The 26,757-nt window shown below is 41.2% G+C and overlaps 2 protein-coding genes across 3 annotated transcripts; one reads left to right on the top strand and one right to left on the bottom strand.

The window, feature by feature from the left end:
* Nucleotides 1–198: 198 nt before the first annotated feature.
* usp5 (ubiquitin specific peptidase 5 (isopeptidase T)) lies at nucleotides 199–13,540 on the bottom strand. 2 transcript variants are annotated; one of them, XM_075465829.1, is made up of 20 exons: nucleotides 13,254–13,540; nucleotides 12,570–12,698; nucleotides 12,378–12,444; nucleotides 10,748–10,875; nucleotides 10,251–10,396; nucleotides 9,822–10,006; nucleotides 9,588–9,682; nucleotides 7,780–7,973; nucleotides 7,595–7,666; nucleotides 6,018–6,105; nucleotides 5,060–5,185; nucleotides 4,815–4,968; nucleotides 4,388–4,550; nucleotides 4,184–4,272; nucleotides 3,203–3,388; nucleotides 2,704–2,847; nucleotides 2,474–2,616; nucleotides 1,734–1,884; nucleotides 1,548–1,632; nucleotides 199–1,108 (listed from the first exon to the last, which is right to left on the bottom strand). In XM_075465829.1, exons 1-20 carry the CDS (start codon nucleotides 13,359–13,361, stop codon nucleotides 1,015–1,017), a joined length of 2,547 nt encoding a protein of 848 aa, XP_075321944.1. In that variant the 5' UTR covers nucleotides 13,362–13,540; the 3' UTR covers nucleotides 199–1,014. The 2 variants fall into 2 exon arrangements, with proteins under 2 accessions (XP_075321944.1, XP_075321945.1); XM_075465830.1 differs by having other exon boundaries at nucleotides 3,260–3,388; nucleotides 13,254–13,539.
* Nucleotides 13,541–14,051: 511 nt separating this feature from the next.
* On the top strand, nucleotides 14,052–23,401 carry p3h3 (prolyl 3-hydroxylase 3). Its single transcript, XM_075466711.1, has 16 exons — nucleotides 14,052–14,365; nucleotides 15,785–15,969; nucleotides 16,881–17,039; nucleotides 19,071–19,263; nucleotides 20,032–20,163; nucleotides 20,245–20,387; nucleotides 20,476–20,565; nucleotides 20,646–20,698; nucleotides 20,784–20,863; nucleotides 20,943–21,070; nucleotides 21,149–21,244; nucleotides 21,329–21,479; nucleotides 21,612–21,729; nucleotides 22,050–22,125; nucleotides 22,225–22,365; nucleotides 22,933–23,401. The coding sequence occupies exons 1-16, from the start codon at nucleotides 14,071–14,073 to the stop codon at nucleotides 23,101–23,103; spliced, it is 2,211 nt and encodes a 736-aa protein (XP_075322826.1). The 5' UTR covers nucleotides 14,052–14,070; the 3' UTR covers nucleotides 23,104–23,401.
* The last annotated feature ends 3,356 nt before the right edge of the window (nucleotides 23,402–26,757 follow it).

Raw genomic sequence — 26,757 nt, 5'->3', positions numbered from 1 at the left:
AGATAAAGCTGAAGTAAGCTCAGCATGAAGGTTGAAAAAACACAAACACCTTAACTGCACATATTAACTGTGATAGACTCTCACTGAGAACATGCTTTCAGTCATCGCTAATTTAATTTCACCACGATACGGAAATCACAAGATGGAAAACTAGAAAAAGCGGCGAGCTGGAGGTAACAGAAGAAGAACAAGACGCAATGACAGAAAGACAACTCTTTATTCGTCACAGCAGTAGTAACAAAGCATTTGTTTTTAAAATAAAAACAAAATAAAACATGAATCACCCAGTTATTATCCATACCAAACTTTAAAGAAAGAAAGAAAGAAAAAAAAAAAAAGGTTCTTTTGGTGTTTTTTAGTTTTTTTTTGTGACATTTGTAAATTTTTTTCAGCTTAACAGACATTTTTTTCCCCCTTTTGTGGTGGATGTTGGATGTTGGATCGTTTTTTTTTTACTTCCGCATTAGAACAGGTAGGGGTGGCTGTGTCTAGATGAAGTCGTGACGCCAAGCCGGTAAAGCAACAGGGGCCTGAACGGCAGTGACTACCGATTGCAGTGGAAATCAATAGTCGGGATTGATTAACGGTGACAGTTGAGGAAAATGATCAATAAGGAGTGAATGGACTCAGCAGTCAAAGTCCCTTTAATTTTTTAGGTTTGTTCCCTAAAGCAGGTTTTCTGAATTATCTAAACATTTTTGAGTAAAACCTCATGCTCAAACGGGTCGCAGGTGGTTTTCAGTTTTACTCAGCAAAGTTGCCCTGGTAACAACCCGAATCCGCTCTCTGAACAGGCCCGTCAGTGGATCAAAAGAAACAGCTGTACCCCCAAAAACACCTTATCTGTACATCTGCCCCAATTCATCCAGCTGTGTATATATATGCAATCTGAGACATTTATTTACACTTTTGTCAGTTGTGAAGCGTGCCAGGACATTTGTAAGAGCTTGCCGTCGTGTATTTGTTAGCATCCACGTGTCTTCTTTTTCTCTTGAAGTGAAACGTTCCTTTGTCTCATTCAGCAACTCTGCGGTAGAAGTAAAGGTACCCCAAGTCTTTGGGAGGTTTCTCAGAAGCACACACCTTCTGATCGTTGAAGATGACCCACCTGTGAAGCACAAAGCACACAGAGTCCATCAACCAAATGAATAACAGCAGATATATTAACAAAATATAGCACAAATCTGGTGTGTGTGTGCGTGTTAAACTATGACATATTCAACAGGTTGAACACAAGTAGATAAGGGTTGATTTCCAATGAATTTTATTTTAGACCTGGAGTATGGTGCCCCCTGCTGGGCCGTCTTTGAACAAGCAACTTTACTTTATTTCAACGCAACTGATAAGATATTTACCCTGATATGATAAATCTAGTAAATTAACTACCAATTACAGAACAGAAACCGCATAAAATAAATCGTTTTTAACTGCTGGTAACTCTCTTTTTAGTATTCAGCCTCCTTTTTAAATGCTAGACACGAAAGCAATACTGCTCTCAGTGAAGTCCCCCCCTCTGCTGGACATCCTTTAAAGTTCGAAACACTCACTGCTGGTCCTTCTTGATGTGACAGACGTAGTGGCCACACATGGTGCTCGTCCCCATGTGACTGATGAATGCGAACAGCTCGTACTCTGGAGAAAGAAGATAACATGAGTTTAGTTCCAACGATAAAACAAAACATTACAAAAAGCTGGTAATATCTAGTTTTCTAGGTTTCTAAGGGTGAACTCACTGCCTGGTCCATCTCTGACGCGAGGCCCAGGTGGAGGCTCCCTGCCACCCTCGCTCTCTGCAGCCGAGCGACCTCCTTCAGACACATCCATGGACTCCAGGTCATCCAGGTGAGAGAAGATCCAGTCCACAGCCCGGTCCAGGATGTTACTCTGTAACAAATGTCGGTTAAGACTAATATGTGATGGACGCCACTGACAAAAGAAAATCAAGAGTGAAATATGAGCTTTTTGTTTGAGGGCCAAAAACTGCTGAAGTCACTTCTGTGGAGAAAGTCCATCAGCATTTAGCTTCACTGAGTTGATGTTTAAAACCGTAGACACGTTTACTTCTATAATAAACCATATGTTAAACATAATTCAACCGTCAAGATTAGTACTCAGAGATATCCTTTCCTTCTAACTAAAGCTCTGCTTATCTTAATAATGAGGAGTGAGGTTCATCATGACCTGCAGCTATTTATACAACACAGTGACTGGCTGACGTCACAGGACGCAGTTTTTAAGGTGGTCAGTGGGAACGTTTCCAACGACCGGTTCTACGCAGCTTTTAAAAGCATTTGGTGCCCATGTTGATAAAATTGTGGTGGCTAATGAAGAAAGCCTTTAGGTCAAACATCTCTATTTCAAAGTAATACAACTTCAACATGAAACGATGTTACTGAACACTTATGTTAGAATAACGGGGGGGAAAAAAAGAGGTCAAATTCCCATGTTTAACTGGATAGAGTTGGAATCTAACCGTTGCTCGGAGCGCTTTGGTTGCCTGATCTCGACTGAAGCCCATGGAAACGATTGTTGCCAGGTGCTCCTCAGACAGGCTCTCTGTGGGTGTGGTGCCGGGTCCGGAGCTGCAGCCTGGCAACACCAGGGGTGCCGAAAAGTCTGCAGCCAATCAGAGGAAGAACACATGAAGACTGACAGGAGTGGTCAGTTTGACTAATGTCTGCTAAATTCACACTTTCCACACACCTGGATCATCCATGTGGCTCATGATCCAGTTCATGGCAGCATCAATTCCAGTGTTCCCAGTGTAGTACACCGCTTTCCTGCAAGCCTCCAGTGGGAATCCCATTTCACACAACTGGGACACAGTGGAGTCATCGAGAACTGGAGCTGAGAGAGAGTTGAGAGGAAGGAGTTGAATTACTTGGATGTACATTGAGAAAATGGAATTTAGATGGTTTGCTTGTTTATCAGCGTTTAAACCAAAATGTGTAGAAATAAAGAAGAAACCCTGATAAAAAATAAATCAAAAAGAACAAAATGGTATAAATAATATAAAAGTGAGTTCATATCCTGCATTAGGATACCACTTCTTTACTTTGAACGTAAAACGAATCAACTCAAATAAGGCAACGGACAGACTCATGAAAACAGAAAGGGGCAGAAAAAGGAAAAGAAGGAGATGAATGTGGACGAATAAGAGTCTCAGAAGAAGGAAAAGAGCAGAAATGACAGACAGACTGACATAGCAGTGGGGAGTAGAGTGAGTCGTCCTCGTCGTTGCCATAGGAACCCAGGATACCTTTAACCTCCACATCTGGGGTCATGAGTGGGGGCGGGGCCACCTCTGGTAGAAGCTCCTCCCCCGGCTGCTGGCCGGTTGCACGCAGCGCACTCAGATCCAGAGTATCAGGAACGTCGATGCTCACATCTGCAGTACAGAAGAATCCCGTTACTAAACCATTAACAGCGCCGAGTTGTTTTCTTTCACATCGTCTGATCCAAACGAAGGACATGACCGTACATAAGAGCACTCAAGCTGTGGCTGCAGCCTCTGCTCTCCGTCTGACCATGTATCAATGTTTTAAAGTGCTCCTATTCAACATATCATTCAAGACAATGTACGTTAGCTTGATTTTAAAGTGAGTTTTTATGAAAAAAGAACTGTATTGTTAGGATTTAGACCTTTAATATGGTGCAGCTGATTCTCATTCTCATACTAGAATGAACTATTATAATTATATACATATATTATATATAAATAAATCAATTTAACTGCAAGAAGTTTCTGCACATATACAGAGTTTAATAATACGAGCACTTTATGCATTTGTATCTGATCACACACTATTAGCATGTGGATCGTGGCTCTTCGCTGCACTTTGGTGTCTGAAATAAGCAAAACAAATAAGTGAGTGATGTGTGAATGAATGTCATCAATGCTTTCTATCTTCTGTCTAAAGAGGGATTCAGTCTGCGTCCAGTAAAACTGTGATTAGTACCGAGAAATAACCATGAGCCAAAGCATTTTTCTCCCTGTATAAGAAATTCTAAGAGGTGCAGCAAAGGAGACAAGCATTAAAACTCTTTGAGAAGCAGTTCTGTATAAGTTTCAGGAGGTTTAAAAACACATTTGTGGCTTTACCTTCCTGTGCATATATTCCTAACTGTGCAAGAAAAATGCTCAATGTTTCCAACAAAAACACTAAACAGTATTTTTTCTCACCCAGTTTCTTGGGCACCCAGTCGAGGCCAAAGGTGAACTTCTTAATCTGGATAACCAGGTGGTCGGGGAAAGAGGCAAAGCGGGTTGTTCTGAGGAATTACACAAAAATCTAACATTAATTAAAGAATTTAAAAAATGCAAACATTTTAAAATTAGTTCCAATTTGACCACTTTCAGTCTGAGAGCGACCGTCTGTTTCCCTACTTGGTAGCTGTGGTCTTGGCTTGAACAGCCGAGCTCCAGAAGTCTGTCAGGACCTCTGGTTCACTGAGAGCCGCCATGCAAGCTGTGAAGGGGATCTGCGCACGCACTGCAGGTGTTGATGAGTCGCCCTCATCACGGCGGCGCTCCGCCTCCTGCAGCTCCTCTGTGAATAAATGCACGAGATGAATAAAAATGCTAGATACTAAAAAGGGGCAGACCATCAATCTAACACATGCAGATCAGTCATGACGGTTTTATTTAGTTTCCGAACCTCCTGGTGAACTGCTGCCAAATGAAGTACATTTATGGACTAAACCTCTAAACCTGCAGGCTTTGATTTTGTTCTCAATGGTGAGAAGAGCTCACACTGCTAATCATATAGAAATCTGAGGGCTGAGTTGGACATTGAAGCCTTTCAGTTCCTCACCTGTATTGGTAGCCTGGTCCATGGGCACGGGCAGCTGTACGATGTAATCCACCCGCTGTGTGTACTTGGCCTTTAGTGTTTGCTGACACACAATCCTATCCTCCACGAGGAACCTGAAGGCTTCCGATGGGTTTTGCCCAGAGCGACAGTTCCTCTGTAAGGAAAAAAAAAAAAAAGAAGGAGACTTGTCTAAAAGAAGAGGACTAACAACACACGAGATGAGAAGAATGAGAGTGAAGCTTTACCTCCACCATGTTTATGAAGTGCAATAAAAACTCCTGAGCATCCTGTTGTCGATTGGTGGAAAACTCTGGGTGGCCCCGTCCAACAAGTGCTTTAAACATTTGTGGTGCTATTCCGATTTGGTCTCCCTGCAAGAAAAACACAAACAGCGAGATTAGTCAATGGAGGGAGCTATTGGGTTCATATTAGAGTCATTAAGCTCCGGTCTTGCTAATTTCTTAAAGGATAAGATCGGTTTTTTGACATTGGGCCCTTGATTTCACATTATAACATGATGTTCTACTCACCCCTGCTTGTTGTTGAACATTTGGAGCTGTTCCGAAGATATTCGCGAGGCGTCTGGCTGCTCTCTTGAGATATTCGGCCATGAAACGGTTTCCTATGGGCAAGCTTATACAGGCACAAACTATGCTGTTTATAATTTATTAATTACTCTACACTAGCACTGATAACGTGGAGGTGCGTCGCTTACTTAAAAAAATCCGGGTTATTGTAATTTTGATTTTTTTGTCGTAAAGTGGGTGTTACTGACGTCCTCGTCGTGCTACTGCCACAGGCAGCCCACAGACCTGCTGCCTATTTATTCATTCGGCTAAAATTCACAATTAGTAACCCGGATTTTTTTAAGTAAGCGATGCACCTCCACGTTATCAGTGCTAGTGTAGAGTAATTAATAAATTATAAACAGCATAGTTTGTGCCTGTATAAGCTTGCCCATAGGAAACCGTTTCATGGCCGAATATCTCAAGAGAGCAGCCAGACGCCTCGCGAATATCTTCGGAACAGCTCCAAATGTTCAACAACACGCAGGGGTGAGTAGAACATCATGTTATAATGTGAAATCAAGGGCCCAATGTCAAAAAACCGGTCTTATCCTTTAAGAATGAATCCCAAATTAAGTCAAGAATATCTGTAAACTTAGACTTGCAAGCCCACTGTGACTGGGAAGTTTGGTCTTACCCTTGGTTCAGATGCACCATTTTCATCTCCAGGGTCTGGTGCTGGTTTGGAATATTCTCCCGACAACAGACCATAACCAAGCTTGGCTCTATGATGAAGGAAAAACAGCTCACATCAATGCAAATCCAACAGATTACCAGACACTCTCAGAGGAGGAGGAGGATCTGGGCATAGGCCTTGATGTATTTTTGGTTTTTAAATGGCATGTCGGTGTGTCTAAACATGAAAGAGGTTTTCTTGTGTAAATAAAAACGCATTTGTACAGCACATTCGTTTCCGTTTAAACGATCGTTTCAAATTAGGCTATGTATCATCCCAGGTAGATTCCAATATATGAGGATTTTAGGGCAAGTAAAATCGTGAGAGTTTAGTGCAAAATGAATTACCTCAGTGTAATACATCTCATGTCTGACAGTGGAATATATCAAATCGGATCCGATGTAGACCCATGCAATCCCAAATCAATCTTTTAATACATGCCTATTCCTCTGAAAGTGGGACTTCATATCCATTCGTTTCACAAAGAAGTGCAGGTGTTCTTCTCTTTCATATCTGAGATTAAAATGGTTTTGTTTCTAAAATATCCCTAACCGAAATGATATTGAAATGGGACTTTGTGAATGAGAATTTAATCAATTTGTGAAATTAATGGCTGTATCCAGCAGTAATTACTTTCATCAGGACGAAGATGAAGCAAAGCTCTTCTCTACAGCGACGGCACAGAGCTAAAATGACATGAAGCCGGGAGTCTTTGTAAGTCCCTCTGATAAAAAAAAAAAAAGTGTTTTGATTAAGAAAATTAAACGCAAAATGTCTCATTTGAAGCGACAGTTGCTTGCAAAGGATTTTATAATCAACATTGTGGCTGACAGACTGCGAGTATGTGTGTGTGTATTTATGCTGTACGTATTGTTGGAAAAGCTGCGAGGGTTAGTGTGAAGAATTGCTCTATTAAGTAGTTTTCACACACGAACAGCAACAGAGTTTGACGAGAATGTGCCGATGATCTGGTCTGGACCTTTTTTCAACAGTTACTGTTCACACACGTGTTACACAATGAGAGATCTGCTGCTGGAGATGCACTGCGACGGCTAAAAGTGCGATGCAGGAGGTGCAGGGGAAAGTGGCTCAGGATATGATGCAGAAATGATGCTGCGATAGTTGCTGTGTTTTCTTTACAACATGAGACGAATAGCAGATGAGGCTTCTTGTTACGTTGATATCAATACCACATGAATCTGAACATATCCACAATAGCAACGAGCAAATCGAAAGCAACATATTGATCAGTAGAAAGAAGAATGGGTTGGTAACATGCATCGATGTGTGTGCTTGCTCACCGACAGTAAATGCTCCGGAAGATTTGCTACTATGTTCACACATCTTGTCAAATGCTGATCCTCTAAACATTTTTACAAACAGATGGGTGGAAAATCTCCCCTAAATCCTCTGAGGGGTGGTTTTGGGTATCTCATAGTAATGGAGGAATTTCACATTAAACTTTACTCATGTAGCACTTTAAAAAACAACAACAATGCAACCCAGACTTGGAGGCTTATCATCACGAGGACACTCACACTTGGGTTTTGAAGTCCTGGGTTGGGTCACTTGGTGCTTCATCAATTATCTTGCCGATGTTAGACACATACCTGGAAGGCAGGGATACAAGGATATAATCTATATTGATCACAGGTAAGCGTGAATAACTATTTCCCTTCAGTTTGATGAGGATGGTAAAAAATACATAACAGGGAGTACTGACTTGCTCTGGAAGTCTGGGACGGTGAAGAGCACTTGCATGACAGAATTGAGGTAGCAGCTGTTTCCCAGGTTCTTCATACCAGTCAGGCCGGGGCCAAACAGGGGCCGCAGAGTGGTACCAGACTCCTGAATCACCTCCCACTCCCCTACACGCTGGTTCACAGCAATCTCCAACTCTGTCATTGTCCGCTCAGTCTGAGAATTGAAGGGATAAAAGAATAAAGAATATGGAGGGAGGAGGATGAAATTCTTCCCAACATATGGTCCCGACATATAAAGAATGATGAGCACAATGCGTGGGAATGTGGTAGTAATGAGAGCAGGCAGATGTGGAAAATAAACAACTCCAAAATCAAAGTGCTACAATCCATCTTCTGCTCCATTGTAGCACTATTTCAACACCCCGCCTGTGCCACATCATTAAGTGTGTGCAGAAAAACACTAGCAAGACAACAAACCACATTATAGTGCACAGCAAGAGGTACACACATCAAAAACTATGTAATCCTACTCTGCACAATGAGACACAGCTGGCAAAGAAATGAATGGCAGCAGGGAATCCGAGAACATACAGGCGTTTGTAACAAAAACTCAGAAAGTTGCTAAATATGAAACGTAACGCATTACTGCTGTACTGTGTAGCTGTGACACTAGAATAAACTTTTAATATAAAATACAATCCATATATGCTTTCAAAAAGCAGATGACAATAAAATCAGGGAGTGAACCAGACGGAAAACTGGCCATTTATACGTCAACAAGAAAATGTTTTTTTCAGCACTATTGAGTCTCAAATGCTGCAGCTGAAACTTAGATCCCTGTAGAATCACCGTATAATCAATGGCTGCTTTATGAAGCAGAGCCTGTCAGAATAAAATCTACTACATCTAACTAAATTTGTAACACTCCTGCTGTATCAATAGCCGCTTTTGGACAGACCGTTCTAAGAAAGTAGTTATCAGAACTACCCTCCTCGAATTTCGTTCTGATAACTATCCTTCCCCAGCAGAACTGTTTCAGTCTGCATTCGCACATGAGTCGGGACCAGGTCGGGACTGATGCGCCGCGCGCAGCCGTCTGCTTCAGTGACGTGTTAGCCGTTAGCCGTTTAGCGCTACATTCAAACACAAAACAAAACGGTAAAAGTAAGGAGAGTAGAAAAAACACCACCAAGAAGCTAATATGGAGAGCGGGGAGGCCACTGTGTTTATGATCTGCATGATGGTGATATTAATCATGGACAATCACATCAGGCGTCTAATATCGAGGCTGGAAAAGCTCACAGAGAGTCAGGAGACGATACTTTTTCATTTCATGAAGGAAGAAAGGAGAGCAGAGCGCTGCAGACAAATGAGACCAGTGTAAGTTTAACTTATTAAACACCCGCCGGTTGTGTCCGTGTATGAGTAAACATTTCAGCCATGATAGCATGACATGGGGCGTAGCTACCGACCACCACACACCTCCGTTAGATTCGTTCTATAAGAACTATGAAAAGACCCGACCTCGGAGAAGGAGCTAAATAGTTATAGGAACTAAGGGAGAAAGCCCCGAGTTCCTGTATGTCCGAACACGGGAGAAAACGGCCCCGCGGATTAAAAGGTTATTAGAACTGCCAAAGGTTCCTACAGTCCGAAAGCGGCTTACATGTCCGTCTACAAGAAGTTGATTTGATGCTGAAAATTGAGACAGACCAGACAGAATAATGGACAGGTCTTCAGCTTGCAAAGTGCCAATAAGTGGACAGTAAAACAAAAAAAAATTGCGATGTCTATTTCCATTAAAAATCAGCATCAACACAAAACTTACTTTCTCCATGGTCATCATGTCAATGCCAAAGTGAGATAGGTGCTCTGGCAACTTGGAATCCAGCACCATGTCGTCCTCATCATAGGAGTAAACATCTGGAATTGATGCACAGGCGTGTGTACACAGTCAACACATTTACACACTTCTCAAAGACCAACCGGAGTACACCGATTTAATCTCTAGATTGAACATTTCTATCCCAGAAAAAAATAATATTCAAGTCTTGGTGCTTACCAGCGCCATCAGGAGTGATGGTGCCAAGTTTGACGGCGAGTGGGTATCCCGTCTCCTGGAAGTGGAGCAGGGCATGGTTGTTGCCCCCTGAGCCATCAAAATACCTTCGACCACACAGCACTTTGCCATCTGTCAGGTTCATCCAAATATTCTCCTGAAGATCACACACCTCACACCGCCAGCCACTAAAATGGAGGAAGGAAGATGGAACATAAAATCCTCTGACATCCAGGACCAGTCAAGAGTTTAGACACACCTACTCATTCGTAGGTTATATTTCACTTTTGCACTCCCCTTGAGGTTTTTAACGATGAAATGGAACACCAATATATATCCTGGATGCTTGAATTGGTCATTTAATACTTTAATTAAACTTCAAGAAACTGCACGGTAGGTTGTGCTGCATTCAACAAACAGATGTGACTTCACCTGGGAGGGATCTTGATTCCATTGTCAAGCTGTTTAAGGTCAGCAGCATGCCTCGACTCCTGTCTCACCTCTCCGTCCCACTGTTGAACTTGTAAGGTGTGAGACACTGAGTCGGCTGCCATGATACCCGCCATTGACAGAGACACCTAGATGAGCAGCAGATGAATCAACCAGCAAAAATTAGACTTGAGAAGGAGCTCATGATAAAACTTCACAGCTACTTTATCTTTGAATCAAACAAAGTTGATCATTTGCATATCATTAATCCCTGTCAATAGCACTTTGTTCACATTTTAAAATACATCTACAATATACTGTATAAAGCCTAACTTGCCAAATATCAGTGGAAATAACTTCTGAGTTATGTCCTTGTATCACTGAAAACAAATACAACCATGTTTTTTTTTTTTATCATGACTACATGATATTTGGTACTGTGAAGGTGTGCTGATGTCAGCTCTTATGTTGTACAAAAGCCCATTGCCAAGATAGCTCACCCGCTCTCTCACAACATCGGGCATCGTGGCAAGGTCCTCTGAAGTCACTTCCTGTCTGTCTGGCAAAATGACCACCTTCACATCCTCCTCATATTGCTCCTGCTCCACATCAAAACCTCCTTCAATCCCTGGACAGAAGAGAAATAGCAAAAGAGATAGACGTGCTCCTCTCAGAACCAGTACTTGTGTATGATGGCATGCAAGAGTCAGAATCGCTCATACTGTAAACAAGTAATGGAGCAGTGTGCAGGATTTTGGGACAAATGGCAGTGATGCATGAACACAGTATATCCTCACGTCCAACGTGTGTGGGAGACATTACAGTGGTGGCTATAAACGCCAGAGGCCCTGTTTATAGCCTGTGTGGTTTGTACTGGGCTAAAGTGAAAATACAGCTGTGAAAAGATGAAGACCTGCTACCATCGGTAGAAATTACTGGCTCATACTAAGGTTATAAAAACATAATGATTCTTATGTTCTATTCTACAGTCATATAAACCCAGTCATGAATATCCTTTAGCCTTTCTGCCGATAGATATCCTGATGTTACAAACTAAAACTGCAAGTAAGTAGAAGAAAAACTGATCACAAAAAGGCCGAATTAGAATTAAAAAAATGACCTTTAATCATTTTAAGCAAAGTTTGCTCATCATTAGAGCGCCGACAACATATTGGTGGACTAATATCATCCGACACTGTTAAACCATTATAGATTCATCAATGTCCTACATATAAATTTGTCAATACATACAAAACTTATTTTTTCTGTTTTAAACAGAACTTAATCAGACAAAGTTATTTAGTGTAATTCAGAAGTAGAGTCATAACATAGTCTGACTTAAAGATCAACTCCAACTCTGTTTACAGTCCTGTCAGCACTGCACAAAGCACAAAGAACAGAGATTACTGTGGTTGGAGTGCAGTTTCTTCACTGTAAGTTATTGACAAGTTTATGAAACACATTACTGACAATAAACAAAGACCACGCAGATTTTCTAGTTTCAACACAGCAACACTAACATACCATCTGTATATAGAAATAATATAATTGGAATGTAGTTATAAAAAGGCAATTAACATGGATAGTAGATGCCAACTTAAGGTTTGAAATACAGATGACTGGAAGGGCAAATTAAATGTCCTATTCGACAGCAAAAGACCTTGCCGAGGTCTTAGCAGACACTGAAGTGGTGGTGCACTGTTTTACGGGTCAGTGACATCTTTAAAGAAAAGTTATAAAAAGAAAACTTGTCCTCTATACAAAATTCAGTGTCAGAACCTTCCAAATGAACATCTAAACAAGTCCAATGCACTTTGAAAACAACTTGTGGTATGATTTCATTAGAACAGAGTATGCCGACTATACTGATCAAAAAACGAGGCAGAACTTTATGAAATGACGTAACTCCCACTGTTAAGCTTGGGACCATGTACACACTTTCCCTTTGCCATTTTAAACATTTGCTATATTTCAATTTTACAAATTCAATGATTAGAAATCTTTCATCTTAAGCTTTATGAGTAAGGGACCCGACTTATCCTTTACTTGTTTAACTATTCACAGTAACAGAATTTTGACCAGGTGCACAAACTTTTGCATGCCATTGTAAATGTTCTCAAGTGCTCTCACCTATAGCCAATCTGGTGGGCTTTTTCTTAGGTGGGTGTCCAGAGCCTGAGTTGTTGTCATCTTCCTTCTGTGACAACAACATAAGAGATCAGGTGGGTCTTGTGATGAAATCATTTGAACATGGAAGGAAAATGCTTGAGTGTCAATTGTTGTTTAAATATACACAGATGGGGGCTGATTATCCGAGTTTACCTTTGCCTTACGAGTCCGGGTGATGTGCAGGTAAGCTCTCTGACCAGACCGAGCATGGATCCTGTCCACATACTGACTACCAAAACCCAGGAAACTGTTCATGCACACATACAGGCCTCCTTCACTCTCCTGGAGGGAAAACACAAGCATTGTTAATTGTTACAACTTTTGTCTTCTTTCACAATCAACACAGTTGGAGCCAATGAATGCATCTTAAGGACAAAGCATCAGTTACTGTAATCAGGGCAATAGCTGTAGTTTTTCTGTCAATTTACCTAGTTTTACATCTCAGAAACATCTCATGATAATTTGTTCATCCATTACAAAACATGTAGAAAAGCAATTGACATTTGGAGCAAAAGTTGTATTAAATCATCAATAGCCCAACCTGAGATGTAACCATAAACGTCTGAGTTAGCTTGTTTGCTAGTTTGACAGTTAAACCAACGTAGCTAGCTAAAAAGCTAGAGCAGCTAAGTTTCCATTACAGTGCATTATTAGCTTAGCTTAAAGCTAGCTTGCTACTTAGCTGAAACAGAAAAATATAGAAAATCAGCACTTTAAAGTAGAATAGTGCTGGCAGAATGAAATGCTAAACTAAAACAAAAGAGCCTAAGCAAATAATAAAATTAAATCTGCTCTGTTGCTAAGCCGACGTTGTGATTTACATAGGAGATAGCTCACCGGCGAGGAAAATGACAGGGCGCATTCGTCTTTGTGGACACGATCCCCGGGCTTAGGAACGCGAATTGAGGACAAAACCGACATCAATACATCACCAACATCCGCCATGACGAGTTCACTGATTCCGTCTTTGAGTGGGACACCTGCTCGTCTGAGTTTGGACACCCAGCCTCTTGATTACCCGGCTCGGAAGAGCGTCCGTTGTTTAGCCTGTCTGTCGGTGTCTGTATTTGCCTGAATGAATTGTACGGAGCTGCCGAGATGAGCGAAGGCCAAACGCGACGGCTCCGCTCGTTACCGTAATCCAAAGATTACGAACACCCAATGTAATTTTTACAAATTTACATTCCTCCACATATAACAATAGTAAATTACCGCTTTAAACTGCAATTATGCATGGGGGAATCTAGATTTGATTAAATTATCGCCACATAACTAATACCCATTAATTTCCGTTTAAGGTGTTTTACTTGTATAGTTACGGTAACTTACGTTGTACTCTAAAACAGCCCCCCCTCGCGGCGATGCGGTAGTATTGCAGTTTCAAATAATTGTACGAACATGTCCTGTTGCAGTAATCAGCTCAAAACAAACCAGCACATTTCACTAAACTTAATAAAAGTACAGACTTCGCCACTCGGTTACACTAACGACAACGATGGTGCTGTGGTTGACACATTACTTGAAATGTGATAGCCCTTTCTGTCGTCAAATGGGAGGAATCTTTAGGTGATTGGGCTCTTTTTCGTTGCCTAAATATCCATAGTCCCTCCTCTTCCCTAACTCCGTCTCCTCCAAGGGGTTTGTTTTCCTAACCATGGCGCTACACTGTGAACGTTTCACTGTATACGTGGCGTTTCATTTAGTGATATTAGTATTATTTAACTTCTCCGTAGGACCCTCGGTTAGTGGCAGCTCTAATCTTTTGACACTTCTGCAGCCGTATGATTTTCTGTATTATAGCGGGGTGCGTGCATATTATGGCGAAGAGTGGGGAAAAGCTGCAGAGCTGCTGGAGAAATCTATCACAACCAAGGAGTTGCTGCTGAGAGTCCGCAGGCAGTGTCACGATGACTGTGTGGCATCTGGGACAGACGCTTTCAATAAACTGGGTAAGCTGCAAATACGACGAGAAAGAGTCAAATGTTCATTTAAATTAGCAATGAGTGGACTGAATTTGAATTGTAAACCAACATCTCTATATTTTATCCTTAGTTTGTGCATGGTTTGACATGGTTTTTAACTTTAACCAGTGGCTTTTCCATATTAGATTGTTTCATTTGAAGACATCCCTGACCTCAAATGGAAGTAATCAGAAGCAGCCTAATCTCTAGTTGGTGCAACGAATACTTTATTTTATTTTTGATTTATTTGAACCCTTGGTTGACCTCCAGTTTAAAGTATGATTACTTTATTTTATCCTAAAGAAACAGACCACAACCAAGTTTGTTCATGCATCATAGACTAAATTAATTGAAGTGGAATACTTCTGGATTTTACTGCTGTTTCATTAAATGTTAATACTCTTAACCAATCAAAGTGATGGCAATCATCAATTCATAACTTACCCTAACATGTACAAACTTTCTCTCAAGGATGTTTTTTAAATCTCTCACCTCCATTTGGCAGATTTATTTAGAGTATTAGTATATCCACACATGACTGTTGCTTGATCACGTTCAGCTGTTTAACTATATATATTTTACAAGTGTTTGGCCTCGCATTTAACAAAGCTTATTATCACTGATCAATTTGAAAATAACTGGTAGGAAACTACAATATATGAAGTCATTGGCAGCTTTACTGTTTCTCAGTTTTTTTTCTTCTTAAATTAAAATTTTTTTTTGGCAGGCTCAGTTTGAAAAAAGAAAGTTTGCAAACTCTGTAAAGTGTAAATTAGATCGATGCAGTGAGTTGAAAACTATTTAAACCCATTACTTGATAAAAAAAATAGCACAAATACTTAAAATCTTGGAATTAATACATTTGATCATTTTATTTTTGAATTATGTATTCCTTTTGAAGTTGGTACAAGCAGCAGATATCCCCCCAAAAATTGGTAAAGAGTCAATGATGCACGTGTAATGCTAATAAAGTGGCTTATGAATAATCTTTGTTACACAATATCATTAAAAGATACAGAGAATCCAGGGCTAGCTCTGTACTCAATGATCAAGACTGAAAACCTGTACTGAATGGTTGTGATCTCCATGTGCTCAGGCAGAGCTGCAGTAAAACAGACAGGATTCTGCAAAGGAAATCAGTGCAGGGGCTCAGGAATACTTCTGATTTTTCGGTGAATGCAGCACATGCTTTTATTCACAAATGCAAGTTAAAAAAAATCTTCATCCAAAGGAAAAAAAACATCGTATAGAGCATCACCGCTTTTTTGGGGGAAATTTGGTTGTGAATGAGGTTGTTACTATAAGTGTATAGTTTGCCAATTTAAAACAAAAATGCTCCTGTTCTTGATAAAGTATTCATAATAATCTACATGTATTCAACTCCCAAACCTGATTCTGAATTGTTAGACTCTGAAGAGGGGAGTATGTGGGACCTGTGGACCTTGGATTGGATTCAGCAGAGAGCTGAGTGTTTGAGGTTCTGTATGGGACGTTCCGTCACCCCTACAGGACAGCTCCCTGTCTCTACTGACATAGAATACGAATTTGACACTCGCAACCCCTATAACTTTCTGCAAGTCACATACTACAAGGTAAACTGCTCCATAGGGCTCCTTGAATGTATGACCCATAATAAACCATGTGACCTTTTCATTCACCAGATTATACTGTTTTTGTATTATATCTTCTAGAGCCAAACTGCTTAAAGGGATAGTTTGTCTCTTTTGACATGAAGCTGTATGACATCCCATATTAGCAATATCATTTATTAAATTTTACTTACCCCCTGCTGCGTCCTGTGAGCCGAGTTCCAGCCTTGTTTTGGAGTTGACGAAGGTAGTCCGGCTAGTTGGCTGGGGCCACAAAAATAAAGCGTTTTGCTTCTCAAAATAACATGTGTTCAAAATAGTAAAACATTTGCATCACAAAATCGTTCATCCAGGAAATGTCAGACCTCACAATTGCTTGGCGCTATTTTCTCTCCCTTCGTATCACTGCGTGCTGTGTAGACCGTGCAGACCGAAGTTCAGACTGAGCAGTCCCCTGCTTCCGAGCAGCAAACACCGTAACAGGTGCGGCTGTCGTCAGGTGGCTGCACGCAGTGATATGAAGGGAGAGGGAAAATAGCGCCAAGCGATTGTGAAGTCTGACATTTCCTGGATGAACGATTTTGTGATGCAAATGTATTACTCTTTTGAACGCATATTATTTTGAGAAGCAAAACGCTTTATTTTTGTTGCCCCAGCCAACTACCCGGACTACTTACGTCAACGCCAAAACGAGGCTGGAACTCGGCTCACAGGACTCAGCAGGGGGTAAGTCAAATTTAAAAAAATAATATTGCTAATATGGGATGTCATACAGCTTCATGTCAAAAGAGGCGAACTGTCCCTTTAACATTTATGCAGTGATTAACCTTAATTATGATTCAGCTCACACGTTCTGTAGCAACCTTCATGTCTGTCTGCACACCTCACTGACTCTCCTCTTCCTAAAACATCAGTTGGAAAAGTTGCAGAAGGCGGCATCAGCGGCTCATACCTACTTTGTGGCCAACCCCAGTCACCTGGAGATGAGAAACAACATTGAGAAGTACAGGCGGATGGAAGGCGTGACTGAGGAGGCGTTCCATGACAGAGAGATTGAGAATGAGAAACACTGGGTGAGGAGGGAAGTGATGGCTTTGCACTCTGTAATTTTGTCCGCTGACCTCTCTAGATGGCACCAATGTGTGACTGCGATATTCCCGCCTTTGTTTACCCAGACGTTACGTTTACTTCCTAAGTAGCGTTAAAGAAAAAATATCCAATTGTGCACCCATAACTATTTTAGAAACCGCTACAACAATTCACGCCAACAATTCAATATTACTGTAACTCGGATTCAAATTCGATAAAGAAGACCAACCAGTTAGTCTTCGCTGTTGCCTGTGCACTATATAAAAGCTGTTTTCTGTAAGTGCACACCTGTAATAATAATAATAGTAATAAAATCTGTTTAGTACTTTTCTTTACAATGTTGCTCAGTGCTTTACAAGAACGAATAGGGTGAGTTAAGAGTCGCATGGGTGTTCACAAAAACACAATGATGAAATGTGTGCTAAATGTATCAGATATCGCCAAAGACTTTTTCAAAGAGAAAAGTTTAAATTGGAATTTGAAGGTCATAAACGACGTGCCCGACTTCAATGGGCAAAGAGCTCCAGAAGATAGAAAACATGGTAATGAAGTCAATTCAAAGTGAACTATTTTAGAAAAGTAACTGTGGCGCCGACCACGGCCGGAGGGGACTGAATTTTCTTCTCTCACACCTTGCATATCTGTTGTAACACTTAAACTGTCCATGTAAGGCAAGGCAAGGCATGGCAAGGCAGCTTTATTTAAATAGTGCATTTCATACCACAGGCAACTCAATGTGCTTTACATAAAGACAAGGCATTTAAAAGAACAGCATAAAGCAGCATAAAAACAAGCAATTTAAAGAGAAAAAAAATAGAATAAAAATTAAAACACAGTTAAAAGCAATCAAAGAAGAGGAGAAAAAGAAAAATATAAACTCAACCATAAGCACACCGAAAGAGAAATGTTTTTAACCTGGATTTAAAAGTGCCTACAGTTGGGGCTGATTTCAGTTCTGCTGGTAGTTTGTTCCAGTTGTGTGCAGCATAACAGCTAAAAGCTGCTTCACCGTGTCTAGTTTGAACTCTGGGCTCCACTATCTGACCTGAGTCAGTATCTCAGAGCTCTGCTGGGTTTATACTCTGCTAGCATGTCATTCATGTATTCTGGACCTAAACCATTCCGTGATTTGTAGACGAGTAGCAAAACTTTAAAATCTATTCTGTATCTGACCGGGAGCCAATGTAAAGACTTGAGAACTGGGGTGATGTGATGTGATCTCTTTGTTCTGGTTAAATCTCGGGCTGCAGCGTTCTGAATGAGCTGCAGCTGTTTGAGACTCTTTTGGGGGAGTCCAGTCAGAAGACCGTTACAGTAGTCAAGTCTGTTGGAGATGAAAGCATGAATCAGCTTCTCCTGATCTGTTTGGGACATGAAACCCTTAATTATGGATATGTTATTAAGTTGATAAAAGGCTGATTTGGTGACTGATTTGATATGATAGTTGAAGGTCAGGTCTGAGTCTATCAGCACGCCGAGGTTCCGGACTTGGTCTTTAGTTTCTAGAGACAGTGACTCAAGATGTTTACTGACAGCAAACCTCTTCTCTTTGTTGCCAAACACAATGACCTCAGTTTTTTCTTGATTTAACTGAAGGAAATTGTGGTTCATCCACTTTTTTACTTGCTCTAAGCAGTCGCACATTGACTCTATAGGACTGCAGTCATCTGGAGACAGTGCGAGATATATCTGTGTGTCATCTGCATAGCTGTGGTAGTTGACTTTAGAGTTCTTCAGAGTTTGACCCAGAGGCAGCATGTATAGAGTGAACAGAAGGGGTCCAAGAACTGACCCCTGAGGAACTCCATATGTCATAGCCACTCGATCAGATTGATTACTTCCGATAGTCACAAAATAACTCCTAATGACAAACGCATCTTAAAATTTGCTCTTCCATTTTTTAAACGAACCAAACATGTTTGTAGATTGAATTGTTTTACACTAAAAGCCAGACAAGCAGCATCTTCAGATTCAACGTAACCGTATCATCCCCCCCTGTGTGCCATAAAACTCAGGTCCTGTATGATGCTGCACTCCTGCATGAGGCCTCCTCCAACTGGGTGCAGGCAGCAGAGAAATGGAAAGCTTGTGTGAATAAAACACTGCAGCGGACAGAAGAGTGCAGGGTGCAGTGTGAGGTTGCCCAGCAGCGGCTGCCAGAGGACAGAGGAGTGGATGGTGTTGATGGTGTGTTTGAAAAGGCTGCAGGTAAGAAAAAAAACCAGAGGGACATTGAGTGACATTTTAGTTTCTTTTCAACAGATAGAAAAGGGCTGGACGTATGAACGATGTACATGGACAAAGAGCATGCATACAGCTTTTCCTGCTCATAGTATTTAGAGAGGAAGAGTGATGAGACCATGCATACCTTATGTATGTTTCATACCACATGTGCACACAGTTCTTGTGAGGAAGTGGAAATGATTAATTATAAACAAATAAAACTACAATTTTCTCATCGTCCATAACATGAGTTTTTGGCTTATTCATATTGAATATCATATACCATTCTCTGTTTGCATTGAATGTGTCATTCATTTTTCCGGGCTCTATGAATAGCTCATGGCTGTGCATAAAGAAGGCTGCTGTGACATTATTGGAGAAACTTGGTGTGTTTGATGTTTGAACATTTCATTTTAACCTCTGAGAGCTTTGCTCAGACTATAGGGTGATATACAGCGTATACGCTGCTCATGTGATTGTCTCTGTTATGAATTTGGTGTGTCAAACAACTTGCGGTGCAAACAGTTTTTCAACATGCAAATGACTAAATCAGGAAACAACAACATCTATGTTCATGGCTAAATATAGGAGTGGAAATCAGGTTTGTGCTCAAGTGTACAACCTCACAATGATTGAGATTTATAAATGAGATTTATCATACATCTTAATAAATCTTTGTGTGTTCACATTTTTGATCGTGTATCTACACTGTTTTGTACATCCTGTACCAGTTTTCACAACTTCTCTTTCCAGCTCTGTCGCTCTCCCTGCTGTCGTGCCGGCAGTCCTGTGTGACTCAGGTCGCCACACGACCTGGAAGGATTTCAGCTCAGGAGGACTTCCTGCCTACGCAGCTGGAGCATCTGCACATAGCACAATTTAAGGGTAAGAGTTCAGAGAGCAAACAGAAGAACCCTTAATATAATATCAACATCTGCCTTATACTTAATTCTTGCATTCAAACAGCTGGTGATATTAGTGGAGCATTGCAGATGCTGCGCTCTTTTCTCCTGTTTTACCCCTCTGACAAGGACTCCTTAGACAATCTGCAGCTCTACTATGAGACCCTAGGGGGAGACGCAGAGTCACAAGGCACACAGCCTGCTCAGGTACTACAGCGTCCACTGCAAAATGATCAAAGTTCTAAGTCTGGCATTTTCTCCAAAAAGCTTCTTTTTATTTTTTTATTTGTCACAGGAGATTGTCAGATATATCAGTCGCTCCTTGCAGGAGAAGAAGCTGCTGTATTTTGGTATGGAGAGCTTTGACTACAGTTTCACTGACCCAGTAAGTACTGACGTCAAATGCAAAGAGAGATAGCTGTAAAATGCTTCACTGCAGAATTTTAACAAAAATCCTCTTTGTAGGATCTTTGGACTCCAGAGGATGTTGTACCTGAATCACTGAGGGAAACTTGGAGGTTAGTCAGATGGAGAAAAATTTACTTGGTAACGAGTTAAATTGAATTGAAATTCAGCTTAGTTTGTTTTGTGTTTTTCTATCAGAGCTGAAAAAGAGAAAATAAATGAGAAAATAAAGGGAGGAGAGCAGCAAGAGGAAGTGGATGACAGTGGGTTTTATGCAGGTGAGACAATGGACTTGCAGTAGAAAATGAGACTTTACCCATTTCATGTCTCATCCTGTCCTAACTGTCGTCTCAACAGGGGGCCGAGTCCCTCAGGTGGGCGTGACCATCACCATGGACGATGAGGCTCTGAACGGGACAAATCGAGTTGTCCTCGATGGAGTCATGACTGAGAAGGAGTGCGACAATATACTGCAGTTAGCAGCTGTAAGTTGCTCTAGTTGAACATCCACTCTGTAAAACCCTCATCAGCAACATCACCTTCCATCTTCTGTCGTCTCATAGGTCGCAGCGTCACTCGGAGATGGTTACCGGGGACGCCGATCTCCACACACACCACATGAAACGTTCGAAGGTTTGACTGTCCTGAGGGCTGTAAAGGTGGGTGAAAGGGAGTTAATGCAAGTAGTTAAATGCCACGTTTTACTCAACGTCTCTTGACCTTCACTTCTGCTTCAATCCCAGTTTGCTCAGGACAGCCTGGTGAACCAATCAGATACCAGGCTCTTACACGAGCTGGGTGAAAGAGTGAGGGTCCTGCTACATGCCTACTTCAGAAGCCCCTCGGGACTTTTCATCTCTTTCACACATCTGGTGTGCCGAACTGCTATTGCAGGTAGTACCAATTATTCATATCTTTTTTGAAGGAGCTCATTATCACTTTCCTAGAATACGTGGAAATTTATAGTGTCCCTATTTTATCTCTGTGAATTGTGTTGCTATGAATTTTGATTTACTTTCCATTCAGGCGACCAGGAGGGCAGGCTGGATCTGTCTCACCCTGTCCATGTTGACAACTGTCTTCTTGAGCCAGAAACCAATCAATGCTGGAAGGAACCACCAGCGTTCATACACAGAGACCTCAGGTACATGGAAATAATCTCACTCTGTAATTATAGAGGGGGTTTGCTTTTTGCATACATCATTTTGGAAGATTTATTCAAGCCTATATAATGTTATTATATTCCAGAAATAGTTTAATTTAGTGATATTACCCTCATTTTAACTGTGTTACTCTTCTTAAGACTCTCCTTTTTTGTCAAACAAATCCTCTATTCAAATGGGATTAGCTTTACATTATAACACTATCACCTGATAATAAATGAATTTGCCTCAGATAAAAATCTGGCAAACTCTGTCTCTTTTTATGGCTGAGAATAAGACTCATCTGATGTTTGTCTGACAGTGCCGTTCTCTATCTGAATGACAACTTTGAGGGTGGAGACTTGTTCTTCACTAAAAGAGATGCCAAGACAGTAACGGTGAGTCCCTTTGTTGCTGAGTGCCAGATTTAAACTTCAGAGACAATTTCGTCAGGCCTTTTAAACCTTGAACTGTTCTGCCCCTGTCTGTGCCAACAGGCTCGAATAAAGCCCAGCTGTGGTCGACTCGTGGGCTTTTCCTCGGGTCCCGTAAATCCTCACGGTGTTGCTGCCGTGACCAGTGGCCGGCGGTGCGCGCTGGCCCTGTGGTTCACAAAGGAGAAGCTCTACAGGGACATGGTGAGCATTATGATGGCACACAGCTGCAGCCTCCTCCCCCATAGCTCGGGCCTGTCGCCTGATGTCGTGCTGGTTGATGTTGTGACGCCAGCGTTGGATAATAAGACAGCTGGGGCACAATGCAAATCTGTTAGTTGTTTGCATGTTCATGCTCGTTTACAGTGCCTGTTCTGCAGTCGTGCCGTGTCATTGTCCTTTGGGTTCAACATTCGTATCCACTTGGAAAACAATTAATCATGCAGAAGCAGTGTGATGATGTAAACCGATTTACATGTAAACTGTGTAGTTTTACTTCAGTAGGAATCTAGATGAACCGACATTTTGAAGAATCACTTTGAAAGAAAATTGTTGTATAACATAACAGAGATGTCAGGAGCTCCACTGAAGATTTGGTGGTTTTCATTAGCAGAGCCACAAAATAGCCATTTAGTTTAAGCAACTTCACACAGACTTTCTGGGATAATGTGTAACATTAAAAGGGGAACATATTCTACCTCTGAAGTCGCGGTTCATATATGAATGCCTCAAGAAATCAATACTTTGATGTATTTTACATCTCTCTTGCAGGAGCGAGAGGAGGCAGAGGTCCTGTGGGCAGCTGATGGACAGAGCGTGTTGAAAAAGGATGAGGAGGAGGCAGAGGGCAGCGCCACCGCTGGCCGGAACGCTCGTAGCCATGCACCAAAGGAGAGGAGCACAGGGAGAGGCAGCGTGACGGGGCGCAAGGATGAGCTGTGAGAGCCCGAACAATCGTGACAGACTGAAACTGGAATATATTTTTTTTCATTCTGGTGGCCCAGACCACTTTTCAACACAAGTGTCCCACTCCATTTGTACATGATATTTCAGTTTTTACCTAAACTTTCAATAATTTCATGTGGCTGCCTTTTTATGTCATATTGTGTTTACTGTGTACATACTTTATTTATACTGTACATGATGTGGGCAAGTGAGAGAAACTGTGTCCTCTCATGTCTGTGTTGTCAGAGGCTTTTTATGACCATGAACGACTATGATCGTTGACTTTTAAAATAAAAGAATAAAATGTGTATTGAATATGATTCTTTATCGGAGTAGCACGAGTGCTACATGCCAAATGCACGCAAGTGGCGGAGCAGAAAGAGGATTAGACCAAGAGTGAGGTCAAAAAGGGGTAGAAAAGCAAAGCAAGACTGCATGCTCTATTAAGCAATTATCTCACGCTGTCCATAACTGCCTGCTGATTTGATCCTGCCCAGAGCTGAAGAATATGGTAAGTGGTAGAAGTTTTGAAAGCAACACGACAGTGCTGAAGAGGTACTGACAGAAGCATCAGACATTATGGTTTCAGGTAGTAAGAGGGAGGGGAGGGAGCAGACAGAGAGAGAGGTGCGCAGGGGAAAAAAGGATAGAAATAGAGAGATTACTGTTAATCTCTCAAATGAGTGCATTTGTTTATGAAGCTTAAAAAATCTCCCATTTAGAATATGGAATAGTAATCCATGGATAGAACATTTAATCATACACATCCAGTGATGCGACACTAAACCCACCCACTTCCATCTTATCCTCCCCATTACAACCAGTGTCTCTTTGCAGCCCCCTCCTTTGCGCTCGTCTTGCGCATTTCAGTCAAGTGCTGTTTACGGCCCATATTAACACTCTCACTCCCCCTGTGTTATAATCCCTTGCAGATTGGGGTCGGCAGGCCTGTTTAATGGAGTCTGGTTTTAACCTCTTAACTGCCTCACACACTCAAACCATGCAGCACCCAAAAAGTCTGCATTAATCTTCTCTTGAGTCGGTGTTATGTCTCCTTAATGCATGTTAGATATCTTCGCATTAAGTTCTCCAACTGTCTAGTGCTCTAATTACACTCATCGCCTGAAAAGCATGAAATTCACATCTGAATAAAGTTGTCCTTCTGTAATTTATATTATTAGGAGAAATTATGTAAGGCCGAGTGGTTATGAAACTGAAATCAGAGCATCCTGTTGTCATTATAGCTGAGTGCTTTGCAGTGAGTAGCTGACAGGATCACTCATCCTTTGACTCAGTTTTACACAATAACATCTTTGTATTTGTCGCCAGCACCACTTATCAAATATCTGCTGGTAATGTCTGGCCCTTCTGAATGATGCTTTACGTAGTGTTTATTTGTAGAAACTGAATGAGGAGTTTCAGTCGAAGTGTTGTGGTTCAGCGTTCTTGGTTTATTCTGTTTTCATGTGACAACAGCTGCTTGTGGCTGGCACATTTCGCATTTAAACCCAGTCATTCTTAGCACACACTGCCACCCTGTATCCCATTTATTCAAACCACTCAAGATGTCAGAGATCCTCACTGACTCTAAACAAAGACCCTTTTCTGTCTTCATTTATCATCTTTTCCCTTAATTATCTTTCTTAATTAGATACTTTTGCTATTTTAAATAATAAGTAGTAAAAGGATAAGACTGATGGTATTTGTTATAATTTGACTTTAAAAGGCTAAAATGGAAATGTTATGGCAGAACAAGGTATCGTTGGTCCATAAATAGTAAGCTACAAAAACACACTCATTCTGTCTTTATCCTGGCTTCTGTCTGCATGCCTCTGCTAACAAATCCTTTTTTCTCTTTTTCTGGTTCTCTATTCTACGCTTTATCTCACAGCCCACTCCACCCCAACTGCATTTCTCCAAATCCTGGGTCAGCCGTGCTGTCGTCACTGCGCTCGAGTGAGCAGAGGTCAACACTTTTAAACCCTAGAGCTGAATTTATCCTCAGTGCATCATAGTATAAACCCAGAAAGTAGGCAACACACACATTAACACACTACAAGCCTTTTCTGCTCCAGAAATGGATAAGTAGGCAAACGTGCAAACAAAAAGTCCACATTCTGCGTCATGTCACAGTCATGCTGTTTAATTGTCTGAATGTTGGTCTTTAAAGATACTATATCTATAGTATACTTTAACATATTCGATAATAATCCTAGAACCTATGTCAGGACTGTATTGGAAAAGGTCCTAAATGTGCCATGACCATTATGTTTTATTACTCTTACTACTTTTAATATTTGTGTAATCATAAAATGAGAGGCATTTTACAAACAATCTAAATAAAAAACAGAAGTTAGACACACGCACACGTTTAAGTGGTCCTTGTAGCAACACGATGAGGTGGATGAAAGAATTACAAAAACTTTGCATATTGTTGTTGTGTTTCTTTTAGCAACCCTAAGTAAGTTTATTTTAACAGTAGTGTAGGATCTGAATATATTCTCTTTTCACCATACATTATCAGAGGATACCACATCGTATTTGAAACAAAACTCACAAAAAAAAGTTCCCACGCTGAACGCTACCTGTTTGACGACCTGTGGTCAAACTATTTAAATTCTTTTCATCCATCCATCCACTTCTCTAAAACCGCCTCACCCAGGTCACTGTCTCGAGGGGGCTGGAGCCTGTCCCAGCTGTTATAGGGCGAGACGGGGAAAAGCCCGGGGGAATCTATATCCACTACAGACAACAACCACACTTGCTCACTCTCCCTCTTACGGTCAATTTACAACAACCATTTAACCTAAGATGCTTCTTTCTTTTTTTTTGCACTTTGGGAAGAAGGTGGAGTAAACAGTAGAAATCTCATGCAGGCACAGGAGAACAGCCAAACATCTCACAGAGGGCCTCCACCCAGCTAATTTGAATTTTCTCCCTGTAATGTGACAGTGCCTCTCACTATATCGATATGCAGCCCGAGTTCAGTTCAGTTCAAATCAGTTTAACTTAAATAGCAAAAAATAGCAAAAAAAAATTCCAAACGTACAGGCCATAATCAGATCAAGTTGAGATGATACAGTAAGCTGTATATAACTGTTCTTATATGGCGCTTTTCGAGTCTAGCTGGCCATTCAAAGATCTATTACCACCACAAGCCACATTTACCCATTCAACCTCACTCTCATACAGCACTTCAGTCTACACAGGTTACACGGTGCTTTTTTCTCTATCACACCCTTTCAAACACTGATGGACGAGTCGGAGGCAACGTGTTCAGTGTCTTGCACGGGGACACTTTGACACAAAACATTGTTTTTGTGTTGTCTTCTTGGAAAAAAGAAGGGCAGCATATGTTTCTCTAACTTCTCAACAAATCTTTCTGCATTAATGCTGCCATTACAGCACTGATACAACCCCATAGCATCACAGTGCCTGACTGTTGGATTTTTTGCTAATAATAGTCTGGATGTTTTTGGTCCAGAGCACACAGGAACCATTTCTTTCAAGGAACATCTAGAATATTAAGTTGCCTCACAACAATACATGTTTCCACTGTGTGATGGTCCATCCCAAATGCCTCTGAGCCCTAAGAAGTTGACACTGCACGGTTTCAAGTTGGATTTATGAATGTAACTCTGTTTTTTAGTA

This window comes from Odontesthes bonariensis, chromosome 5 (assembly GCF_027942865.1).
Source record: "Odontesthes bonariensis isolate fOdoBon6 chromosome 5, fOdoBon6.hap1, whole genome shotgun sequence".
NCBI classification, from domain to species: domain Eukaryota; kingdom Metazoa; phylum Chordata; class Actinopteri; order Atheriniformes; family Atherinopsidae; genus Odontesthes; species Odontesthes bonariensis.
This window is presented reverse-complemented; position numbering and strand designations above follow the sequence as displayed.

Bases quoted from the DNA above. Each gene is read 5' to 3' on its own strand.
- usp5 (XM_075465829.1), bottom strand. From the start codon at position 13,361: ATGGCGGATGTTGGTGATGTATTGATGTCGGTTTTGTCCTCAATTCGC. The intron at 12,699-13,253 runs GTGAGCTATCTC...TTTTCCCTCCAG, and splicing joins CCCTGTCATTTTCCTCGCCG to GAGAGTGAAGGAGGCCTGTA. The intron at 1,633-1,733 runs GTGAGTTCACCC...TTCTTTCTCCAG, and splicing joins CGTCAGAGATGGACCAGGCA to AGTACGAGCTGTTCGCATTC.
- p3h3 (XM_075466711.1), top strand. From the start codon at position 14,071: ATGGCGCTACACTGTGAACGTTTCACTGTATACGTGGCGTTTCATTTA. The intron at 20,164-20,244 runs GTAAGAGTTCAG...GCATTCAAACAG, and splicing joins GCACATAGCACAATTTAAGG to CTGGTGATATTAGTGGAGCA. The intron at 21,071-21,148 runs GTAAGTTGCTCT...GTCGTCTCATAG, and splicing joins ATATACTGCAGTTAGCAGCT to GTCGCAGCGTCACTCGGAGA.